A 22,363-nucleotide genomic window follows, 5' to 3' on the forward strand; every position below is an offset into this window, starting at 1 on the left:
AGAAAAATATTAAATATTTTTCTGCAGGGCTTCAAAAAAGGTTCCAAAAAATATTTAATATAATTTTCATTTTTTTTATGATAATAATAATAATAATAATATTCTTTGGTTTTGAATAATGAAAACAGGTTATTTAACAATTAAAAATAGTTTTTAAAAATGCATTTTCTACAAATTCAATATATTTAATCTTTAATACCAATTACATATTTTGCACTGAATACTCTTTTGATTAGTGCAATTTCAATTAGTGTGGCATTTTCAGACAAGCACTGAGGGATTGCTTTTCTCACAGAATCCCTTGTATTAGAGGCAGGACCGTCACCAGATTAGATCGCGCCATGAGGCAAACAATTAAATATCGTCCATGATGGATTATAAGACAAAAATATAAGAAAATCGCCAATTGCTATATTGTATTAATGCAAAACAATTACATAAAGAGATTAAGCATGCAATACAGAGAAAAAGGGCATTGTGGAGGCAGCATAAGAGAAGTGGAAATAACCAATTCCATGAGGTCTACAAAGACCAAGCAAGGAGGGTGACTTGGCTGGTGAGGGTAGCTAAAGAGAGGTATGAACAGCAGTTAGCTAATGAAGCTAAAAAGAATCCTAGGGAGTTCTTTCGATATGTAGCCAGCAAAAGAAAGAATGATTATGGAAGGATGACATTGATTGGAGGAAATGGTATAAAGACAGCTGTTGCAGAATGTGTGGTGGAGATACTTAATGAGTAGTTCATAAAGATCTTTCAATCTTGTGAATGTGACTTCATGGAGGGATTGAGAGCAGTTGATGATGGGGAAGAGAGACTGACTGTAGGTGAGCAAGAGGAGTATGGGGAGTTGAGTAAACTAGATGTTAATAAAGCTGTGGGACTTGATAATATATCACCACGTATTCTGAAAGAATGTGCCTGGGAGTTGACACCTGCCTTGACATATTTTTTTAATATGAGTCTTGCACTCGGTCAAGTTCCTAAGGAGTGGAAGGAGGGCAAGATTGTGCCACTTCATAAAGGAGGTGATCGAACTCAAGCATCAAACTATAGGCCTATCTGTGTGTCAGGTGTTGTGGTTAAGTTGTTCGAGAAGCTTGTGAGAACTAGGATCCAGAGTTGGGTTGATAACAATGGTATTATCTTTGATGGACAGCATGGATTTGCTAAAGGGAGGTCATGTTTTAGTAATCTACTTACTTATTACAATAAAGTGACTGCTTCCTTGGACAGAGGAAAAGGATGCACAGTAATATACTTGGATTTCGCAAAGGCTTTTGATAGAGTACCTCATGATAGGTTGACATTCAAACTAGAGCAGATGGGGTTTTGCAACATTTCAAGAAGACCAACCTGTTGATGCTTAGTCCAATCCTCTTCAGTGTTTTTTAGTGTTTTTTCTTTTTTCTTTCTTTTATAAGGTGAGTTAGCTGATCTCATGCGGAGGTAGCAGGTTTTTTCTCCCGGAAACTCGGGTTTTTCATCCTGCATACAGACAAATCGGCCCTTCAGAACACACGCAATTTACAGACAAAATATACTAGTTGTGATGGGCGGTAGATGGCGTTGATGGAGATGATTCGTAGTAGAGGTTCGGCATAGTGGTTGAGACAGTTGTAGGTATCCTGCCGTGATGAGTCTTCGGACTCCTTGGAGGTATCAGGAATAATAATAATCCCATCTGATGAAAGCTGTTAAGCCGAAACTAGTCGTGTTTTAATATTAAAACCTTTTTACTTAAATCTCGGTTCTAGTCATTCAATTCTTTATAAAAATATGTATGTTAACCGAGTTAATGATCATTCTTTCATCTATAACCTTCATGACGTGGCATCTATTATTAATAATAAAAGAAACTTCAACAGGACACTGAAGAGGATTGGACTAAGCATCAACAGGTTGGTCTTCTTGAAACGTTGCAAATTTCACGCTGTCTTTCCTAAATTTATGTGCTTTAAAGAAAACATAACAACTGAACGTGCGAGGAGAATCTATCATAAAGCTAAATTAGACCTACTGTCTGAAAGAATCTCAGATACTAAACAAACTCTCGCTTTTCTTTTCAATAAAAAAAGAACTATAACGGAGAAACTGGAAGAATCTCTAGATAATGAAAGTTGGCATACTTTTAATACATACTGTGAATCTCAAGCAGACACAATACAATAAAATAATAAAGTAAACTTATAAATAAATTTGAAACATTAAAAAGAATACAAAATAATAGGAACTTCTCAAAACCACACATCAATATTGACAAAGTCGTTATCAACAAATCTTCTTATATACTTTCAGATGTAGAAAAAGCATCCTTAGTAAAGGTCTAAACTTTATTCCTTTCCCAAAATTAATACCAAAGGAGACACTACTTACAAAAATAGAAAAAGCTACTTCTTTTCTTCCTCCACGAGATGCAAAACTTCTACTTATTGAATCAATCTTTATTATCAATAACGCAAAACCACCTGCAGATAACATTACTTCAACAGAATGCAAAGCTATTAAAAGTTTAAAAAACAACAGAGATATAATAATCCTTCTTGCAGATAAAGGCAATGCAACAGTCATCCTTAACTCTGAAGATTACCAGAATAAAATGCTTGAATTACTACATAATGATACCTACTCGATACTCGAGAGAGATCCAACTCGTGAACTTCAAAATCGTACAAACAACGTATTAAAAACAACAACTGAATTATCCCGAAACGTTCACTTATCTCTACGCTCTCTCCATCCGTTAATTCCTTGCATATATGGTGTTCCTGAAATCCATAAAGAGAACACTCCATTACGCCCAATTGTAGAAGGTATCAATTCTCCGACATACAACCTTTCAAAATATCTTGCCAAATACCTAAAAAGTTTTTCAGGCAAGTCACCATCCTTTATCAGGAACACTACAGAATTTGTTACATACATCAAGGATGTTACAGTTAATGAAGATGACATCATGGCTAGCTTGGACATAACTTCTTTGTTCACTAATGTCCCACCAGATGAAGTCCTAGCATTATTCAAGGACAAGTTATCCAAAAAAATGTTAGCCTTGCTTACACATTGCATCAGATCTGGTTACTTCAAATTTCAAGATAATATATACAAACAAAATCATGGACTGGCAATGGGTAATCCTCTATCCCCTGTACTCGCAAATATTTACTTAGAGGATTTTGAAACCAAAACTATCTCTTCCTTTATTTTAACACCTAAAGTTTGGAAACGCTATGTAGATGATGTCTTCATTGTTTGGAGCCATGGACATGATTCCCTTATGGTTTTCCTCGAACATCTGAATAGCCAACATCAAAGTATTAAGTTTACTGCTGAGTTATCCTTGAAACGGATAATTCCTTGCCTTTTCTTAATGTCAAACTGACTCACTCTTCTGGTAAACTCAAAATATCGATATATAGAAAGCCCACACATACCAACAGATATCTGCATAGTCAGTCCTATCACTTCGTTCCTCATAAGCTTGGAATAATTTCCACCTTGGGACATAGAGCCTGTTCTCTTCTGGATGACCCAAATGAACTTCTTACAGAAATGAACCATCTGAAAACTTCTTTCGAAGTTAATGGATATTCCAAGAGAATCATTGAAAAATTCCTTCTTAATCCTCCTAGACATCACTCAGAAGAAACAAATAGATTCAAAGTCAGTATATCTATTCCTTACATAAGTACAGTTTCACACAAATTAGCAAAAGTTCTAAGAAAATACAATATCAGAACCTTGTTCACTCCACTTCCAAAAATCCGTTTCTTAATAAGCCACCCAAAGCGTTGTCATCATCAACTCAAATGCCCTGGTGCATATAAAATATTGTGTGATTGTGATATTCCTTATTTTGGGCAGACAGACAAATCTGTCGAATTGCGTATGGAAGAACACATGAGAGACATTACTTACAAGAGACAGTGAGCCAGTGCATTATCTAATCATATCCTTTTCTCGGCTAATCCTAATGATGAAAACCAAAGTCACAAAGTCTGCTGAGAAAAATCTACTAACATCTTCCGTTGCAATGATGAACCAGAGAGAAAAATCGTGGAATCTAGAGAAATCATATTCAATCCTGTTTATCTAAATAATAACTTGAGCTACAACCTCCCAGATTGTCATATAGCTGTAATCATGTACTGGCGTTTATGAGATGCTACTAGCACGCACTTTCCCAACAATACAACTAACGAAAGAACAGCTTTAAATACAACCACAACGATTTAGTGTCAATTATGTATAGAGACTCTCTATGACGTTCATAGTTTATTTAAACTTCAGTGTTTTAGTGTTTTTTCTTTTTTCTTTCTTTTATAATCTCACCTGATGAAGGCTGTTAAGCCGAAACTGGTCGTGTTTTTATATTAAAACATTTTTACTTAAATCTTGGTTCTAGTCATTCAATTCTTTATAAAAAAAAGTGATATATATATATATATATATATATATATATATTAGGGTTACCAAGTAATTTTATAAACTTGGTTATTTTAACTACATTCAGGCGCAAACGGTTAAGTTTGCACCTGAATGTAGTTCAAGTCTAAAGGTGGTGCAACACTAGGGCAACTCATTGTAAAGGTGGGTAAAGCTATGATCACTATTCTTAGTATTTTCCATAATGTAAAGCACATCTCACTAAGAGATGTATACTGCAATACATTATGGGTGGGGTCACTACCCAGACTGGTTTCAACCTTTTTTGAGGTCTCCTCAGTGAATAGCTAGACCCTAAATACTTGGGATTAGGAGTAAAATAACCAAGTTTATAAAATTACTTGGTAACCCTAATATACATTATCCAAGGTAAAAAAACTTATTATATATATATATATATATATATATATATATATATATATGTGATAAAATTTGGTGAGGTCCTCTTTTCTCTTGTATTATTTTTGAGAGAATTTTTAATTCTTCAAATAAATCTATTGCATCTACATCAGATGTTGTAAAATATCTTGTTGCCGTAATACAGAGCCTACCACAATATGGCTGAATGAGTGCCCTTATTAAGCAGCACCGTGAGGCAGGCTGCCTCTATGCTACACCCTGTCAACGGTACAGATTAGAGGCACTATCAAAGTGATTACCTCATGATCACACCCATCAAACAGAAAGAACAGCCCTCCATCTACAATCATGTCCTCTTATGGTGTGATCAGACTTAAGACTCTTGATCCTTGTGCACCTCTGCTAAAAAACTATTTAGGGTCGTTTTCCCCTCGAAAACCTGCTTTTAGATGCCATTTCTTTATTTCAGTCTATATTATAATTAAAATCACCCATAATGATCATTTATCTTGTTTGTTTACTAAGCCAATTTGCCTATATATTTCCTTATCATCATCCTCCACATTCCCTGGCTTACGGTAACATCCAAGTAAACATCTCATCCTATCCATGTTTTCCCATGCACCTAGACTTCTCCAGTTTTGCTATCCATCTTACATTCCCATTCTCTCTCTCTCTCTCTCTCTTTTTCATCTCTCCATACTACTTTCCTCTACACTGATAAATACTTCTTTACTCTCACTTATCCTGCTCACCTCCTCTTTCACATCAATTAGTACTTCCTCTAATTTCTTGTTCACTGGTTTTACCTTCAACAAACATCCTCTGCAGTTGACTAAACACAAAATCCATTCAAATGTAGTTCATCACTCATACAGTTCCATCCATCTCTCAAATTCCTCCCACACACTACATTCTTCCCTCTTACATATCTGCCTACATGCCAGTTAAGATTTTTGCTCATTATCTCAACCTCGTCATAATCATATCTAGGCAACATACTGGCTGTCTTTTGCTCTCCTATATAATCTTCTAATATGACATTCTCTCCAACCAAATCATTTACTCCCAGAACCATCATTCTTGCTCATTTATCTCTCATATCAACATCCATCCTCCTCATTCTCCTTCCTGGAAAGCAGACTTTCTGTATTTTTCATTCACCACACCTTCAATATTGGAATTTCTATACAGCGTATCCCTGTTGAGTCATTCAATACCTAATACCTCTTTCTCATATTTTTATTTGATTCTTTTATATCCTTCCATTCAAATCTACCAACTTTTACAACTTCATGCTGCATACACTTCATCTAGTTTTTCATCTTTACTAAGAAAATTTTCAAAGCTTGCATTCCATTCAATCCTTACACATGACACTGTTGCTATCCTCATTTGATGAAACCTCACAATCCATCAAAATATCACACTTTCTGCAAACCAAATTAATTGTGTTGATTATTTCCTAGTGCCAAGTATTTTTCATTTACTAACAATGACTGCATACTGTAAAAGACATCTTTTATAAATTTGAGTGATAACTTTTTTCCTACCCACACATGGGTGTTGTTGGATCAAAAGCCTTATGACATAGACAGCGAACCTATGGCACACGTGCCAGAGGTGGCACGTCCGAGAATTTTGCTGGCACGTCAATGATTTACAGGTGATATCCTTTTATACACGTATAAATTATTCAACCCTTTTTTAATTGTTACAATATGTACAAGTTAAATTTTGTTTTACACTGGAGATCAGCTATGAAGATGTCCATATGATTGGTGTGGTATTAACAAAAGGTTGCGCGACCCAAAGAAAACCTACAATTGTTGAGTTGAAATGCTAATTCTCTTCAACCAAATTCCATAACATCTGAAACTGTCATAACAACATTTACTATATATTTTTTAGTTTTTAACACATTCACGACGGGAGTGTCGTTTATCGTTCTGACGGAACTTCTCTTTATCGGTGGGCTCAACTCACACAAAGTTTCAACTGTTGGTTGAATTTTATTGCTGCTTGTTTGCGTTTGAGCTGGCACAGGAACTCACACATGCATTATATGGCAGATTTCAATTCATGGTAGAATTTTATATGAAGTTAGCCTTTGTAATCTGGCATAAATGACATCGAGAATTTCAAATACAATAAAACAAACACTTATTTCACGTAACTGAAAAATTGGACAAGATTTTTTAGTTAGGTACTGTGTTTCTGGTGCAACATATGGTTTTGCTTGAGTCTATACAGCGTAGTTTCTGTGAGAGGGGACGTGATTCATTAGTTCGCACCGTTTTTATGCCAGCTGTCTGTAATTGCACTATTTGTTGAGAAATACAGCAATCCCTCGATTAATGCGTTCTTTAAAACAGGTGCATTAATCGAAAACACGCTAATCGAATATAATAACCTATGGGAAAAAGTATAATTTGTTCCACACTTTGTAGAGCTTGGCTTGGCTTGGTGCCAAGAATAGTCGATTCATACTAAAGGGGAGAAAGAAATGAAGAACGTACGAACAGGTCGCCAATACGCGGAATCACGTGCTTTATAGATAAAATTTCCCAACTGTTATACAAGCAAAATAGTAACCACTTTAAAAACTACAATAATTTTCTGACATGTAATAATAAACAACTCATCCCAGAAGACGGATTGATTACCCTATTATCAGAATGGATTCTCCTTTTTGTGACATGCGTTGAAGTGTTGAAGGGTCTCGAATCTGTGGGCGTACTTTAGCAGACAACATAAATTTTGGCAGTAAAATTTTGGAACATAGTATACATAGTTTTCATGGAAGTAGTGCAGTAGGCCATTGAAAATAACTTTGTAAAATGTTTTAAATCGGTAACTAAATTATTTCATTCTGGTGAGTGATTTTTTAAAATAGTTAGCCATAAAAATGTATAGATAGAAAATTTTAAAAATCTGTAACATTTATTTTAAAGATGTATATAGGCACACTAATCGGGGGCGCATTAATTGAGGGATTACTGTATATTACACGGACTGCAAAAGGTTCTGTACCTTAATCAGTGATACAATAAAACTACTTGTTTTTCTTGCATCTACAGTATAATCGCTGTTGGGGTGGGCTTGTTGTTAACTGCAGGGAGCAAGTTACTATTGCCTCGACATGAACATGTCTAAACATTTCTTGTGTGCGAGACATATGCAACACTTTTTAATGTCTTTTTTCGTAAAGTAAAATCAGGGGTGACTGTTATATGGGAGGGCGTGTTATTTTCGAGTAAGTATGGTAAACGTTTCGCCGACAAGTTGACATCCTTCTGCTGCTTCCCTTGTTCAGCTAACTTTGATGGTGAGTTACAATGCATAAATATTTTTCTCACTACTGTTTTTTTTTTTTCAAACCAACATAATGAAAATCAATTTAATAATACAATAATCAATTTTACACTGAATAACATTATAAATTTATATATAAATAAATATTATAAATAAAATAAAATATTATTTATAAAATTATAAATAATTATTTATGAAATATTATAAATAAATATATATATTATAAATTTATAAATAAATTAATTAATTAAGTTAGATTAATTTTCTATTAATTTTTCTCCTATTAAAAACTGCCCGGCACATCAGCAAATAGATTGGTAAATTTTTGGCACGGTCCGGCACGTCAGCAACTCGATTTGTAAATTTTTGGCAGGCGCACATAAAAAGGTTCGCCACCACTTCCTTATGATATCCAGATTTAGATCCCATGTATACTATTTGCAAATTCTGCAGACTGAATCTTGATTTCACAAGACTTAATTCACTAACATTCATATGTGGGCAGATGATAACTTAACTTTTGCAAGAACCAGTGGCACACCCGGCTGGCCCCCAAAAGAAAAAGGAAAAAAACACTAGAAAATTTTCCAAAAATCTTTTCCTAATTAAAATTCATTTTTTTATTTATGTCATGTCATGTCTTCTATTTCTATACTACTTATGAATTAGTGATCATTGCAGATCCTCTGTCATATGTTGTATGCGATGCATAGTGTGTATTCTCAAATCGTCTACTCAACCCCCCCCCCCCCAAGATTAAATCCTGAGTGCACTACTGGCAAGAACCATTTCAATATAAAGGTAGTTTGACTTACTGATATGCATAATATCATGTTCATGTATAAAAGTAAAATACTTTTGCTGACAAATGAAGAGTAGAAAAAAAAGAAAAAAAAAAAAAACAGTACCTTAATAATAATTTTAAATACTTCTTGAACTTCATCTTTATTTTCACTACAGTTGTATATCAGCAGATAAAGATTATCTATCAAAATGTTAGTATTATCATCATTAATAAACCATTTCAGTGTTGTCTTATTAGCCACTCGACTAAGGAAGCTTTTTTTCACCCGCAAACTGATGCTTTTAGAAGCTTGAGGAAGTTGTGTTCCTATAGAAAGAAAAAAAAAAGGAAAAGAACTCTCTATTTGATGTATTATGAAATAGCTTAAAGCAAGATATGAGCAATTTAATTTGCAATTTGAAAAAATCTGTATTCTAAAACTTCTAAAGTATCGGTTCCCAACCAGTGGTATACATACCACTGGTTGGGATGGGGAAATATTTCGTGTACCCTCTGAACAGTCCAGCACATACCCCCCTTGGGTGGGGGGTATGTGCTGGACTGTTCAGAGAGTACACGAAAAATAATCAGTAATGGTGGAAAAACAAGTAAAGTAAACAATTTTACATTAAGATAAGTACTGAACAAAAGTATCAGTATTTAAAAACAAGGGGTACAATTTATAGAAATGGGTTTAAAAGGGGTACACAAGTGGGAAAAGGTTGGGAACCACTGTTCTAAAGTATTCTTGTTTTATATAGCAAAACCTCAGTAATTAATCGCTTACACATTTACTTGATTAAATCATTGAAGCAACTTAATCAGGTAAAAATACATATAATTTTTCTTAACAGCCTTAGGAAAAATTTATGGTCCTTTATATTTTCCTTCTTTTTCTTTACATGAGCAGTTTATTAAATAAATAGCTAAGTGAAAAATCATGCAAAAAAACACAGCAAAAAATGAATCATATAAAAAAAATGTGCACTGCCAAAAAATTGTGAGCCCTTCTCCAAAATTATATGCTCCATGCCATCATCGAGAAATCTGGATCATGACATATTTCTTGCACACTGATATAGTATTATTATAACAACCCTCCACGGAATCAGTTCTCACTTACTCTCACCCTTCAAAAATGGTATACTGGTATATAATATCATTGGATTGCACGCTGATAAGCCAGGCAGGCTGGTCGAGTGGTAAGAGTATCTGCTTTCCATCCAAAAGACTGTGGGTTCGAATCCCGATGTTTGTGATTGTCTGTGGAAATACTAGTGGTGGTCAGCGGTAGATGGCTTTGGTGTAGTTGTGGTCAGTTGGAGGATTGAGTGGTGGAGACAGAGCAGGTGCCCTCCCTCGATGAGTCTGGACTCCCTGGAGGTGTCAAATAATAATAATAATATAACAAACCTCCATGGAGTCAACAGCTTCATCATGGGAAGTCTCACTCAGCAAACATCTCTCATGTTGAGCCCTAAAAACTCATTTACACTCCTATCTTTCACTACATATTCTAGCAATGCATTCCCATATAAAAAATCTACTCTTCACTCCACTGTTCACCACAAAACTTCTCATTCTCCATATCACTCTCCACTCTATGTATATTATATATGACAAGAAATTATATTCTCAATCCCTTACTCATTTGCATGTGAAGTATCTTCATGACTATGCTACTTGTACATAGAGGCTGTTGACTTCACATCAATTGCCTTAGTCCCATAATGCAAAAACATTATGGGAAGGGCCATTACTCAGATTAGTTTCACCTTTATTGAGGTACTATTAAAGTGCAGGGAATACATCTCTAAAAAAACACTCTGAGTGATATATATATACAGTAGATCACTCCTAACCTGATTCAATTCACTCTACAACAGGACACAGCAGTGGCTTCTACCACTAAGCAGAACCACTCTACTCCCAGAAAGCAAGCCTCAAAATGAACATGATTAAAGTGTCAAGCAATGGGAACCAGATCCAAGAAGATATCAAGATAAAAAGAATGCAGAAGTCATATATTTTCCATATAAAAGTGGTAACCTTATTAAAATACTCTGGAGCAAGAGACGGTTGTAAGAAGTTTTTTTCACTTGGTTACAAAATAAATTATATTTTACAAGAAATTAGGTTATTAATTAATCCTTTACTCATAGTGTAAGTAAATTTTGTTTATTTCCACTATGAGTAAAGAATTAATCAAGAACCTAATTTCTGGTAAAATCTAATTTAAGTTTGTAATCAAGTGAAAAGGGATTATAAATAGAGTAAAAAATTTTCTATTATTAATCCTGTGAAATACCCTTACCAACTGCAACATTTCTATCATATTACACATTCTTTACTGTCTAACTATTAAACTCAGCAGTTTACATTCCTTCAACCCCACCCCATAACCAACATTCCAATATGGCTTTAGCTTCATCCATGTGTCCTCTTCAAAGTTTCCAGAATATACTAGAAACCAGGACCAAATATGAATATATTAGTCCATGTGGGGTCCGACCAGTGCCTTATACAATAGAATAAACTATAACCACTTCCTTACCTCTATTTGCCAGTGTGTTATAAACAGTTCCTAATCATGGGAAGTTCCTATCACATCCACTTTACCAGTGGAAGATCCCAGGTTTGATCACTGACAGACACAGGAATTTTTTAGGTGGAGATGAATTATATCACCTGGCTGAAATTGCTTGAAAAAGTTCCATGTTTGGCCTCTAAAGCAGAGTTGTTTCTGGACTATAAAAATATATAAAATTGATAAAAATGGAGAAAAAAAAATCTGTAAAGGGAGGTCATGTTTTAATAATCTACTTACTTATTAAAATAAGGTGGCTGCTTCCTTGGAGAAGAAGGATACACAGTAATATACTTAGATTTTGCAAAGGCTTTTCATCGATTACTGCATGATAAGTTGATAGTCAAACTAGAGTGGATGGGGTTGGATATTAGATTGGTGCATTGGATTGGAGACTGGCTATCTGATAAGTATCAACAAATGATGTATGGGGAAGCGATATCCAGGAAAAGGAAAGTTACTAGTGGTGTGCCTCAGGGGTCTGTTTTAGGGCCATTGCTGTTTAACTTGTATATTAACAATATTGGTGAAGATTTGGATGGAGATATTCAGTTGTTTGCAGATGATATAAAGTTGCGATGAACCATGAAGAGTAGAGAAGATGTTGTGGTCTTATAAGAAGACTTGAATAAATTGAGGGCATGGGAATGGGGGTGGGAGTTCAAGTTGCAAAATTTAAGGTTTTAAAATTTGGAAAACAAAGATGAGATGCAGAATTTATGCTTGGTGAGGATATATTGTCAGAGGAGGAAATACGAGGTCTGGGGATGATAGTGGATAAGGATCTGAAATTTAGGAGACATATGGCCAAAATTGTGAAGACAACACAAAGGCCTCTAGGAATGATGCGGAGGACACTGACTTGTAGAAGTAGGGAGATTCTTGTTCCATTGTATAAGGTTTTGATTAGGCCACACATGGACTAGTGTGCCCAGATTTGGTCACCTGTTTTTCAGAAGGACAAAGAGTTGGAAAGGGTCCAGAGGTGACTGACTAAGGTAGTTTCTAACTTCTGGAATGTCGAATATGAGGAAAGATTGAGAAGATGCAATTTGCAAAGTCTGGTGGACAGGAGGAAGAAGGGAGATATGATAGAGACCTACAAGTTACTAAGAGGTTGTTATAGGATCAATGTTGGAGCAGTTCTACAGAAAACATGGGAGATCAGGGGAGAACCAGATGTCATCACTGGAAACTGTATAAAGAGGGTGTGAGTAGAGGAGTGAGAAGCAGGTTTTTTTCATGCAGAGTTGTGAATGATTGGAATGCCTTTCCTGAGAGTGCGGTGTCTGCAGAGAATTTGAGTGTGTTTAAAGCTCGGTATGATGAGCTGTGTGTATGATGAAAAGACCTCCCAGATTAGTCTTTGACTCCATGTGGTCTTGGGTAATAATAATAATTAACCTAACCACGGTACAAATGTACTATAGTTTTACTAATAATCTTTCATGGGTGAGAACCACATGGGGGGACAGCAATGCACTGTGTAGTTCTTTCAATGTATATGAAATATTTGTTCTTTACATATGCTTTAAGGAATAATACATATAAGTTCTGGAATAAATTATATTTTTTGAAAGAGGAAAGTTTTGTACTATGATCTATGAGGCGTGTTCGAAAAAAATACGAAATTTTTTAAATTGCACACCAATCAGCACAGAAAGCACGCTGCAGCTACTGAGCACACGTAGCAACAGGTTTTGAAACAAATTGCCATTTGCCCCATTCTGCTATGAGCATTAGTCATCGAGTTACATCTGCTGAACTAAACATGTGCACAAGTTGTTAGTTGGATTAGTGACAAAGTGACAACGAAAGAGCTTGAAGAACAATGTGTGTGAAATTTTGCTGCAAACTTTATGGCTGTGATGTTGAAACCAAGATACAATTGTCACAGTGGATGGGGAAAGGGTCTCCTCGACCAAAAAAGCATGGATGAGCAGTCAAAGATCAAGGTGATGTTGGTTGAGTTTTTTGATTGGAAAAGCATTGTCCATTATGAATTTGTACCATGTGGTCAGATGGAAAACAAAGAGTTTTACCTGGAAGTTTTAGTGTGTTTGAGGGATCCTGTGCACAAGAAGAGGCCTCAACTGTGGGGAAAACAGACTTGGATGTTGCACCATGACAATGCGGCAGCTCACATGCTGCTCATCATCCGCAGTCATATGGTAAAACATCAGACATCCGTTGTGCCCCAACCACCATATTCTCCAGACTTAGGCCCCAGCAGACTTTATCCTGCTTCCCAAACTTAAAACTACTTTGAAAGGACGTCATTTCCAAAGCATAGAGGAGATTCAGGAAAATCACAGAAACTGCGTTCCAGGGAAGCATTCCAACAATGGAAGAAACATTGGGAACGGTGTATCCCAGTAGAGGGGGACTACTTTGAAGAGGACAGTGCTTAAAATGTTAAAAAATGAGCAATAGAGTCTTTACAGCAAAAGTTAAGAGTTTTTTTGAACATGCCTTGTATGGGTATAAAGAAATATCTGATACAATAAAATACAAATATAATCTTCTTTTCCCTCTAAAAAAAAAAAAAAAATAATAAATAAATAAATTGCAAGAAGAAATGCAAGGGGTTCAATTGAAGCAAATTTTGAAACAAAGTAGAGATTGTTAATAGCTGATTGTTCACATCAGCTATTCCAATTATGTTAAAACTCCTATCAGCTACAACATTTATGTTATATCTCTGTAAAGAGACTGTTTTTATACTAAGTGTTAGGTGAATATACAAGAGTTTAATCTGATTGGTGCAATGGTTTTTAACTTTATAATTTGTTGATTCCAAGAAATGATTGACTCAAGACCAAATAAAAAGTATACAGTAATCCTCCCCCCCCCCCTTATCCACAGGGGATATGTTCCAAGACACTCCACAGATAGTACTAAACCCTATGCATACATACATACCTACCTATTGACTGTTCTGGCAAGATAGATAACAATCCCGTGGAATTTGATCCCTTCATCACTTAGGAGTTAATTATGTAAAGGAAAGTTTATCGAGCACCTAGCTCGCCCAAATTATGGCTGTGTAAGAGCACTTGTACCGACAAGCAGAGCTGACTTCGGGCACTTTACTTGTGTTTCCATCTATCGTTTTCACTGTAATTTGATGGCTCTTGATTGAGGTGATTGGGATGGAAAGCCACCTATGTAAGTATTTGGAGGCAATCTCATGAAGTAATGTGGAGATATCTGGTATGGCTGCATCTTGATGGAGGAGAACATTTCTGACAAACCACAGGGAATCAAAGATCATTCTGAGGCATTCGTTTTGTAGTACTTGCAGATGCAGTTTTTTGATGTTACCGGGGGGTAGTGTGACCCCAAGTAGGAGATCCATTGGTTAAAGTGGGTCTGATGATTTTTTTATAAATTCATAACTTGTTTTCAGTGCTAACTTGGTTTCTCCGGTTGAGGAGAGGATAGGGCTGGCTAATTGCTGAGTTGGTTTTGTTGCAGCTTATAGAATGTGGGGATTAAAACTGAGGCAACTGTCTAGTTGTATTCCTAAGTATTTCACTTTGATTTTGCTACAGGATAGAAACAATAAAGATTTTTTAATTTCTCCATGATGCAATGTTTTTCTTCTTGTAAAAAGTATAGCCAAGCTTTTGTTGGCATTGACATCTATTCTCCATTTATTGAACCATTTTTCAAAGGTTTGTTGCTGCGTTCTGCAATCGCTGCGTTGTTAAGTGTGGTCTGAGTGATCTGGTCATAATTGTCATGTCGTCTGCGTAGAAAGCCATTGTGGTTGATGCTGTGCTTGGGAAATCTGCAATGTAGATGTTAAAAAGAAGAGGGAACAGCAGGGCCACCAATCGTGATTCTTATCACAGAGGATCTGAGCCCGTGCAATTCAATTTAAAATTTCTGGTTTTTCAGGTAGGAATCAATGAGTTTTGTGAGGCATAACAGAAATTTAGCAGATAATAATTTGTAAACGAGGCCTTTGTGCCAGACCTTATCGAAGGCTTTTGCCACATCAAGGAAGACTTCTCCTGTATATTGCTTCCAGTTGAACCCAGTTGTAATGTATTCAACTAATCTGTGGACCTGCTGAGTTGTCTTGTGACCTGTGCGAATTCTGAATTGCTCTTTAAGGCTGGTTTTGATAGTCATGTCCTGTAGACAGTTAAGGATTATTTTTTCTGCAATTTTTCCTAAGCATGATAAGAAACTGATAGGACCTGTAGTTCTGAGGGGCTTTCCCTGGTTTGTGAACTAGGATGATATCTGCTGGTTTCCAACTAGCATTGCATTAGTAATGGCTACTACATGCATGACAGCTTTATGAGGGAGCGCTTTTATAACTTTGTTGGAAATCTCGTCAGGTCCTGGGGCCCTTTTGTTGTTAAGTTTCCCGATGACTGTATACACTTCCTTAGGTGAAGTAGGACATATACGAGTATTTTCACGGCTTCTGGATTGACGATGTGTGCAACAAACATGCTGTTGAACTTTTTCTATAAATAGTAAGTCCACATGTGTGGTTAGAGCTGCATTGTAGCTCCAGGGCATCAGCGAAAGCTTCTGCTTTTTCATTGTTCCTATAAACTATGCCTCTTTCTCCATGGTTTGGTTGCATGTTAGAGCAGTCCATGTGGAGGTCTTTAGCCAGCTTCCACAGCGATTTATCTTTGAATTTTAAAGAGTTAAGCTTTCTTACCAACTGTAGATTCCTGTGGTCCTTAATTGCATAACGTAATAGATTTGTTGCTTTGTTTAGCTCTTGGCGATCCCAGGGTTTTGTGATATCAGCATCTAATCTTATTCCTGTAAACTATGCCTCTTTCTCCATGGATTGGTTGCATGTGTTGAGCAGTCCATGTGGAGGTCTTTAGGCAGCTTCCACAGCGATTTATCTTTGACTTTTAAGGAGTGCAGCTTTCTTACCAACTGTTGATTCCTGTGGTCGTTAATTGCATAACGGATTTGTTGCTTTGTTTAGCTCTTGGCAATCCCAGGGAGATGAGCCTTGGCTCGTGAGTCAAGCGCAGTTACATGTATAAGAAGAGCTCCGGATTGGGATAAGTTTTCTAGGAATAATTAAATATATATGCGTAATTGTTTGAGTAAGAGAGGCTGTAAACACTGTGCGCTACAGGTTTTATTAGTGTGTGGGGTTTTTTTTTTTTTGACAAAACTTAATTACGAAATCGTTATTATTAGACTTAGTAACCTGCAAAAAATGGCGGCGGCATTGTCATTTCATGACTTTAATTTAGATTGCAGTCGTTTCGTTAAGTGTGAGGTCTGTTATATGTATTCCTTCAATTACATAAATGATTTGTAGATATAATAAATTTAGTTTAATCCTTTATCCAAGTGTGAGCAAACAAAGTTTGCGCCTGAAAGTAGCTTCAGGACTGGGGTGAGGTGGTGCAACACCAGGGCGACTCCTTGCAAAGGTGGAGCAAGCTACCAACACTCCTATCTCAGTATCTCCCATAATGCAAAACACATCTCCTTGCGGATATGTCTAATGTTATGCATTAAGGGAAGGGCCACAACCCAGACTAGTTTCGACCTTTATTGAGGTCTCTTCAGTGGGAGGTGGCACACTATTTGGCAACTCATACCTTGCTAATGCTTCTAGCTGGATCTCCACTTGGGCCTAGCTCCCACAGAAGAGACCTCAATGAAGGTCGAAACTAGTCTGGGTAGTGGCCAATCTCTTAATGCATAACATTAGACATATCCGCAAGGAGATGTGTTTTGCATTATAGGAGATACTGAGATAGGAGTGATAGTATCTTGCTCCACCTTTGCAAGCAGTCGCCCTGGTGTTGCACCACCTTACCCCAGTCCTGAAGATACTTTCAGGCGCGAACTTTGTTTGCTCACACTTGGATAAAGGATTAAACTAAATTTATTATATTCTAACCAAGTGAAAAATAAACTTTCAACATGATTTGTGGATATTTGGCAAGGATGAAAGGAGGGTATGTGTGAAGTGTGACCTGAACAAGGAATTGATGAATGCAAATATGAAATTGATGACAGAAAGTGTTAGTAGCGAAATTGTCGCGGGGGAAATGAGTGCACGTTTGAAACAGAAGGATGGTGAGAAAAAGAGGCGAAAAAATGTTAAAAATCAATAAAAAAGAAAAAGAGCGATTTTAAAACCGTAACGGATGTTAAAAGGGACGAAATTGAGGTGAGAGTGGCAGAAGGAAACGAAATTGAGAGAACGAATGAAACTAGAAATGGCGTGACGCAGAAATCGAAAGTAAAAAAAAATCGAAAGAATGGATGATAGCGAAAAAAGAATGAATGATAGCGAAAGTTCGACGCATGTTGGACCGAAAGTACAGAAACAAAGAAAGATGAATGAGTGTGAAAATGGGAAGAATGATAGCGAAAATTGGATGCATGTTGGACCGAAAGTACGGAAACAAAGAAGGATGAATGAGAGTAAAAGTGAGAAGAGGGGGTCGAGAGTTAGAAAGATTGAATGATAGAGAGAATGTATTGCGAGATTTGGAAGATGAAAATGGATTGGATGAGGCAAGAAATGAAATGGATGCGGAATGAAATTAAGAAAATTCGGGTAAAAACTATTAAAATAAATAATGATGGCATGAAAGAGTTAACGAAAGATTAGCGAGTGGCGTTGTATGGCGACTCCATTATTAAAGGTGTGCTGGAGGATAAAATGCACAAGGTATGTTTTCCAAGCGCTAAAATGAGTAGAGTGATTGAGGCATGGGAAATGAGGCAGCAACTAGCAAAAGAGTTAATAGTATTAATAGGTACAAATGATTTGAGAGAGGACAAAGAGTGTGTCAGAATGGATATCATGAGGCTGCTTAGAAGGATAAAAGAGAATAGTGTGACAGGAAGGGTAGTTAGCGTGTTGCCTAGGTATGACTGTGGTGAAATGAGGCGGAGAGCAAGGATTATGAATGATATACTAGCTGAAATGTGTGAGGAGACGGGAGTACAGTTTGTTAATGTGTGGAATGAGTTTGGGAGACGAAGTGAGCTGTATGGGAGTGATGGACTGCATTTGAATGGTCATGGTGTGAGTTGCTTGGAGAGACTGCTGCTGGAAGGTAGAGAAGTGAATAGGGAGAATGAATCAGATCGAGTAGGAAGTGATGTGGAAGAGTGGGAGAGTAAGACAGGTGAGATTGAAGAGGTGGTTATGAATGGGGAAGTGAGTGGCATGAGTGTAGAAAATGAGATAATGGGTGTGCAAGAGGAGCAGGGAAACGGGGAGGCTCAGGATGGATGGTATACAGGGGTATACAGCATGAGAAAGGTGGATGCTCCAAGAAGAGGTAAGCATGTGTAGGCAGGAAAGGAATGGGATGACCAGGGATCAAGAGGAAACAGTTGGAATTGAAAAGGGTTTTAAAATGAAGAAGCAGAAAGGGAAATGGCCCCAGTTGAGTATGGAGAGATCACACCAAGTGAGTGGTATCAGTGGAACTAGCTATAGATCCAGAAATGAGCTGTTGTGTTTGTATACAAATGCTAGAAGTATAAGAAACAAGGCAGATGAAATGGTTGCACTAATTGCGTCTATTCACCCAAAAATTGTTGGAATAAGTAAGACATGGTTGGAAGAGGATGACATCCTGACAGGAATAGAGATGGAAGGGAATGATGTGTTTCGTCAGGACAGAAGGGGGTAAAAAAAGGGGGGCACTGCTATTGATGATAGAGAAAGAGTTATGTCCATATAAAGTAGAGATGCAAGAGGGAAATAGTGCCAGTGGTTTTGAGGCAGTATGGGGTAAGATAGAGGTGAATGGAATCAAATACTTGGTGGGATGTTGTTATAGTCCAGGTAATGTGGATGGTGGTGATAATGAAATGTACAATCAAATTTGCCAAGTAAATAAGAAAAGGGTGATCATTATGGGTGATTTTAATTATGGCAATATAGACTGGAATGATGAGATAGCAACTGGAAGTAAAGAAATTGAGTTTTTGAGGGATAACTACCTCAGACAGTATGTAACAGAGGGCACACAGGGATTGAGGGTCTTGGATTTGGTCATCTCATCAGAGGATGTAATTATAAATGAGGTGTCAAATCATTCACCAATTGGTGAAAGTGACCATAAGGTGATTACCTGGGTGGTTGCCAGCAGTGCAAGGACCCCTGTGAAAAAAGGGTATATGTGGAACTACAACGGGGGTGATTATGAAGAGCTCAGGAGACAGCTTGCAGATGTAGCATGGAATGAGGAGTTAGCTGGAAAAGAGATCAATGCAGCTTGGGGGATTTTCAAAAACTATTTAGTAGATGCAATGTCTAAATGTATTCCAAGGGTGAGAAGGTTAAATAAGGTGGGTGTGAGATGGATGAATAAAGAGATGAAGCATGCGATACAAAGAAAAAGGGCATTGTGGAGGCAGCATAAGAGAAGTGGAAATAACCAATTCCATGAGGTCTACAAAGACCAAGCAAGGAGGGTGACTTGGCTGGTGAGGGTAGCTAAAGAGAGGTATGAACAGCAGTTGGCTAATGAAGCCAAAAAGAATCCTTAGGAGTTCTTTCGATATGTAACCAGCAAAAGAAAGAATAATTATGGAAGGATGACACTGATTGGAGAAAATGGTATAAAGACAGCTGATGCAGAATGTGTGATGGAGATACTTAATGAGTAGTTCATAAAGATCTTTCAATCTTGTGAATGTGACTTCATGGAGGGATTGAGAGCAGTTGATGATGGGGAAGAGAGACTGACTGTAGGTGAGCAAGAGGTGTATGGAGAGTTGAGTAAACTAGATGTTAATAAAGCTGTGGGACTTGATAATATATCACCACGTATTCTGAAAGAATGTGCCTGGGAGTTGACACCTGCCTTGACATATTTTTTTAATATGATTCTTGCACTCGGTCAAGTTCCTAAGGAGTGGAAGGAGGGCAAGATTGTGCCACTTCATAAAGGAGGTGATCGAACTCAAGCATCAAACTATAGGCCTATCTGTATGTCAGGTGTTGTGGTTAAGTTGTTTGAGAAGCTTGTGAGAACTAGGATCCAGAGTTGGGTTGATAACAATGGTATTATCTTTGATGGACAGCATGGATTTGCTAAAGGGAGGTCATGTTTTAGTAATCTACTTACTTATTACAATAAAGTGACTGCTTCCTTGGACAGAGGAAAAGGATACACAGTAATATACTTGGATTTTGCAAAGGCTTTTGATAGAGTACCTCATGATAGGTTGACAGTCAAACTAGAGCAGATGGGTTTGAATATTAGATTGGTGCATTGGACTGGAGACTGGCTATTTGATAGTTATCAACAAGTTGTGGGAGCGATATCCAGGAAAAGGAAAGTCACTAGCGGAGTACCTCAGGGGTCTCTTTTAGGTCCATTACAGTAATGGCTGTTTAACTTGTATATTAATGATATAGCTGAAGATTTTGATGGAGATATTCAGTTGTTTGCAGATGATACAAAGTTGGGACGAACCATGAAGTGTAATGAAGATGTTCTGGCCTTGCAGGAAGACTTGAATAGATTGAGTGATTGGGCACAGAAATGGGGATGCGAGTTCAATGTTGCAAAATGTAAAGTTTTAAAATTTGGAAAACAAAGATGGGATGCTGAATTTCTTGATGAGAATATATTGTTGGAGGTAGAGGAAATAAGAGATCTGGGGGTGATAGTGGATAAGGATCTAAAATTTAGGGGACACATTGCCAAAATTGTGAAGACAACACAAAGGCTTCTAAGAATGATGCAGAGGACACTGACATGTAGAAGTAGGGAGATTCTTGTTCCATTGTATAAGGCTTTGATTAGGCCATACATGGACTATTGTGCCCAGATTTGGTCACCGGGTTTTCTGAAGGATGAAGAGATGTTAGAAACGGTCCAAAGGAGACTGACTAAGGTAGTTTCTGACCTCTGGAATGTCGAGTATGAGGAAAGATTGAGAAGATGTAATTTGCAGAGTCTGGTGGACAGGGGGAAGATGGGAGGTATGATAGAGGCCCACAAGTTGGTAAGGGGTTGTTATAGGATCAATGCTGGAGATGTTTTACTGAGAATGGGAGATCAGGGGAGAACCAGAGGTCATCGCTGGAAACTGTATAAAGAGGGTGTGAGTAGGGGAGTGAGATGCAGGTTTTTTTCGTGCAGAGTTGTGAATGATTGGAATGCGTTGCCTGAGAATGTGGTGTCTGCAAAGAGTATGAATGCGATTAAAACACGGTACGATGAGCTGTGCATGTGATAAAAGGACCTCCCAGATGAGTCTTTGACTCCATGAGGTCTTGGGGTGGTAATAATAATAATAATAATAAAGTTGTGATATTAGCATCTAATCTTGTTTTTTCTCATGGATTAAGTTTCAAATTTCATCCAGAAGCAGGTTGGCCTGTGGTGGGGTTGTAACGGCGGATGCTGCCAGGCCGGTAAGTATTGTATTTTCTAGATTAATGACCGCTGCGTCTAGTTCCTCATGGGAGGTGATAGTTGGTACGGGACCTATAAGAATGTGAAGAGGTGCATTGAATCTTGAGAAATTTGTGCAGGCCTGGATGGGGATGAGTTTTGTGTACCCACCTAGGCTTAGTAGTACTGGGTTGTGGTCAGAACTGAGATCATTTATCACCTGTAACTGGAACTGATGTGAGGTGTTCCTGAATATGTCTATATCCAGTAGATCAGGTCCGCCTTGTGGTCTATAGTGCGTTGGTTTGACTAGACCTGCTATGATGATGTTTCTTAACATAGCATGGTTGTACAGAATCATGCCATTATTATTAAAGCTATTACAGATCCATAAGGGATGCTTTGAGTTCAGGTCTCCTGCCACGATTATGGCTTCTTCGTTAGTATTGAGGAGCCGGGAGAGATCCGAAGTTTGGAGAGGTTTGCCAGGAC

The 22,363-nt window shown here is 37.3% G+C and overlaps 1 protein-coding gene across 2 annotated transcripts in view; it reads right to left on the reverse strand.

Annotated features, from left to right (window-relative positions):
• LOC150099704 (tumor necrosis factor alpha-induced protein 8-like protein) overlaps positions 1-22,363 on the reverse strand; it is a 75,833-nt gene that overhangs the window by 16,866 nt on the left and 36,604 nt on the right. For both annotated transcript variants that reach the window (XM_090404384.1, XM_090404383.1), the window contains one exon: positions 9,027-9,229. In XM_090404384.1, the coding sequence (XP_090260510.1) occupies positions 9,027-9,229 (203 nt within the window). The remainder of the gene's footprint in view (positions 1-9,026; positions 9,230-22,363) is intronic.

This window comes from Typopeltis vanoorti, chromosome 14 (genome assembly GCF_054136105.1).
Source record: "Typopeltis vanoorti isolate ZY-2024b chromosome 14, IOZ_Tvanoo_1.0, whole genome shotgun sequence".
In the NCBI taxonomy this organism is placed as follows: Eukaryota; Metazoa; Arthropoda; class Arachnida; order Uropygi; family Thelyphonidae; genus Typopeltis; species Typopeltis vanoorti.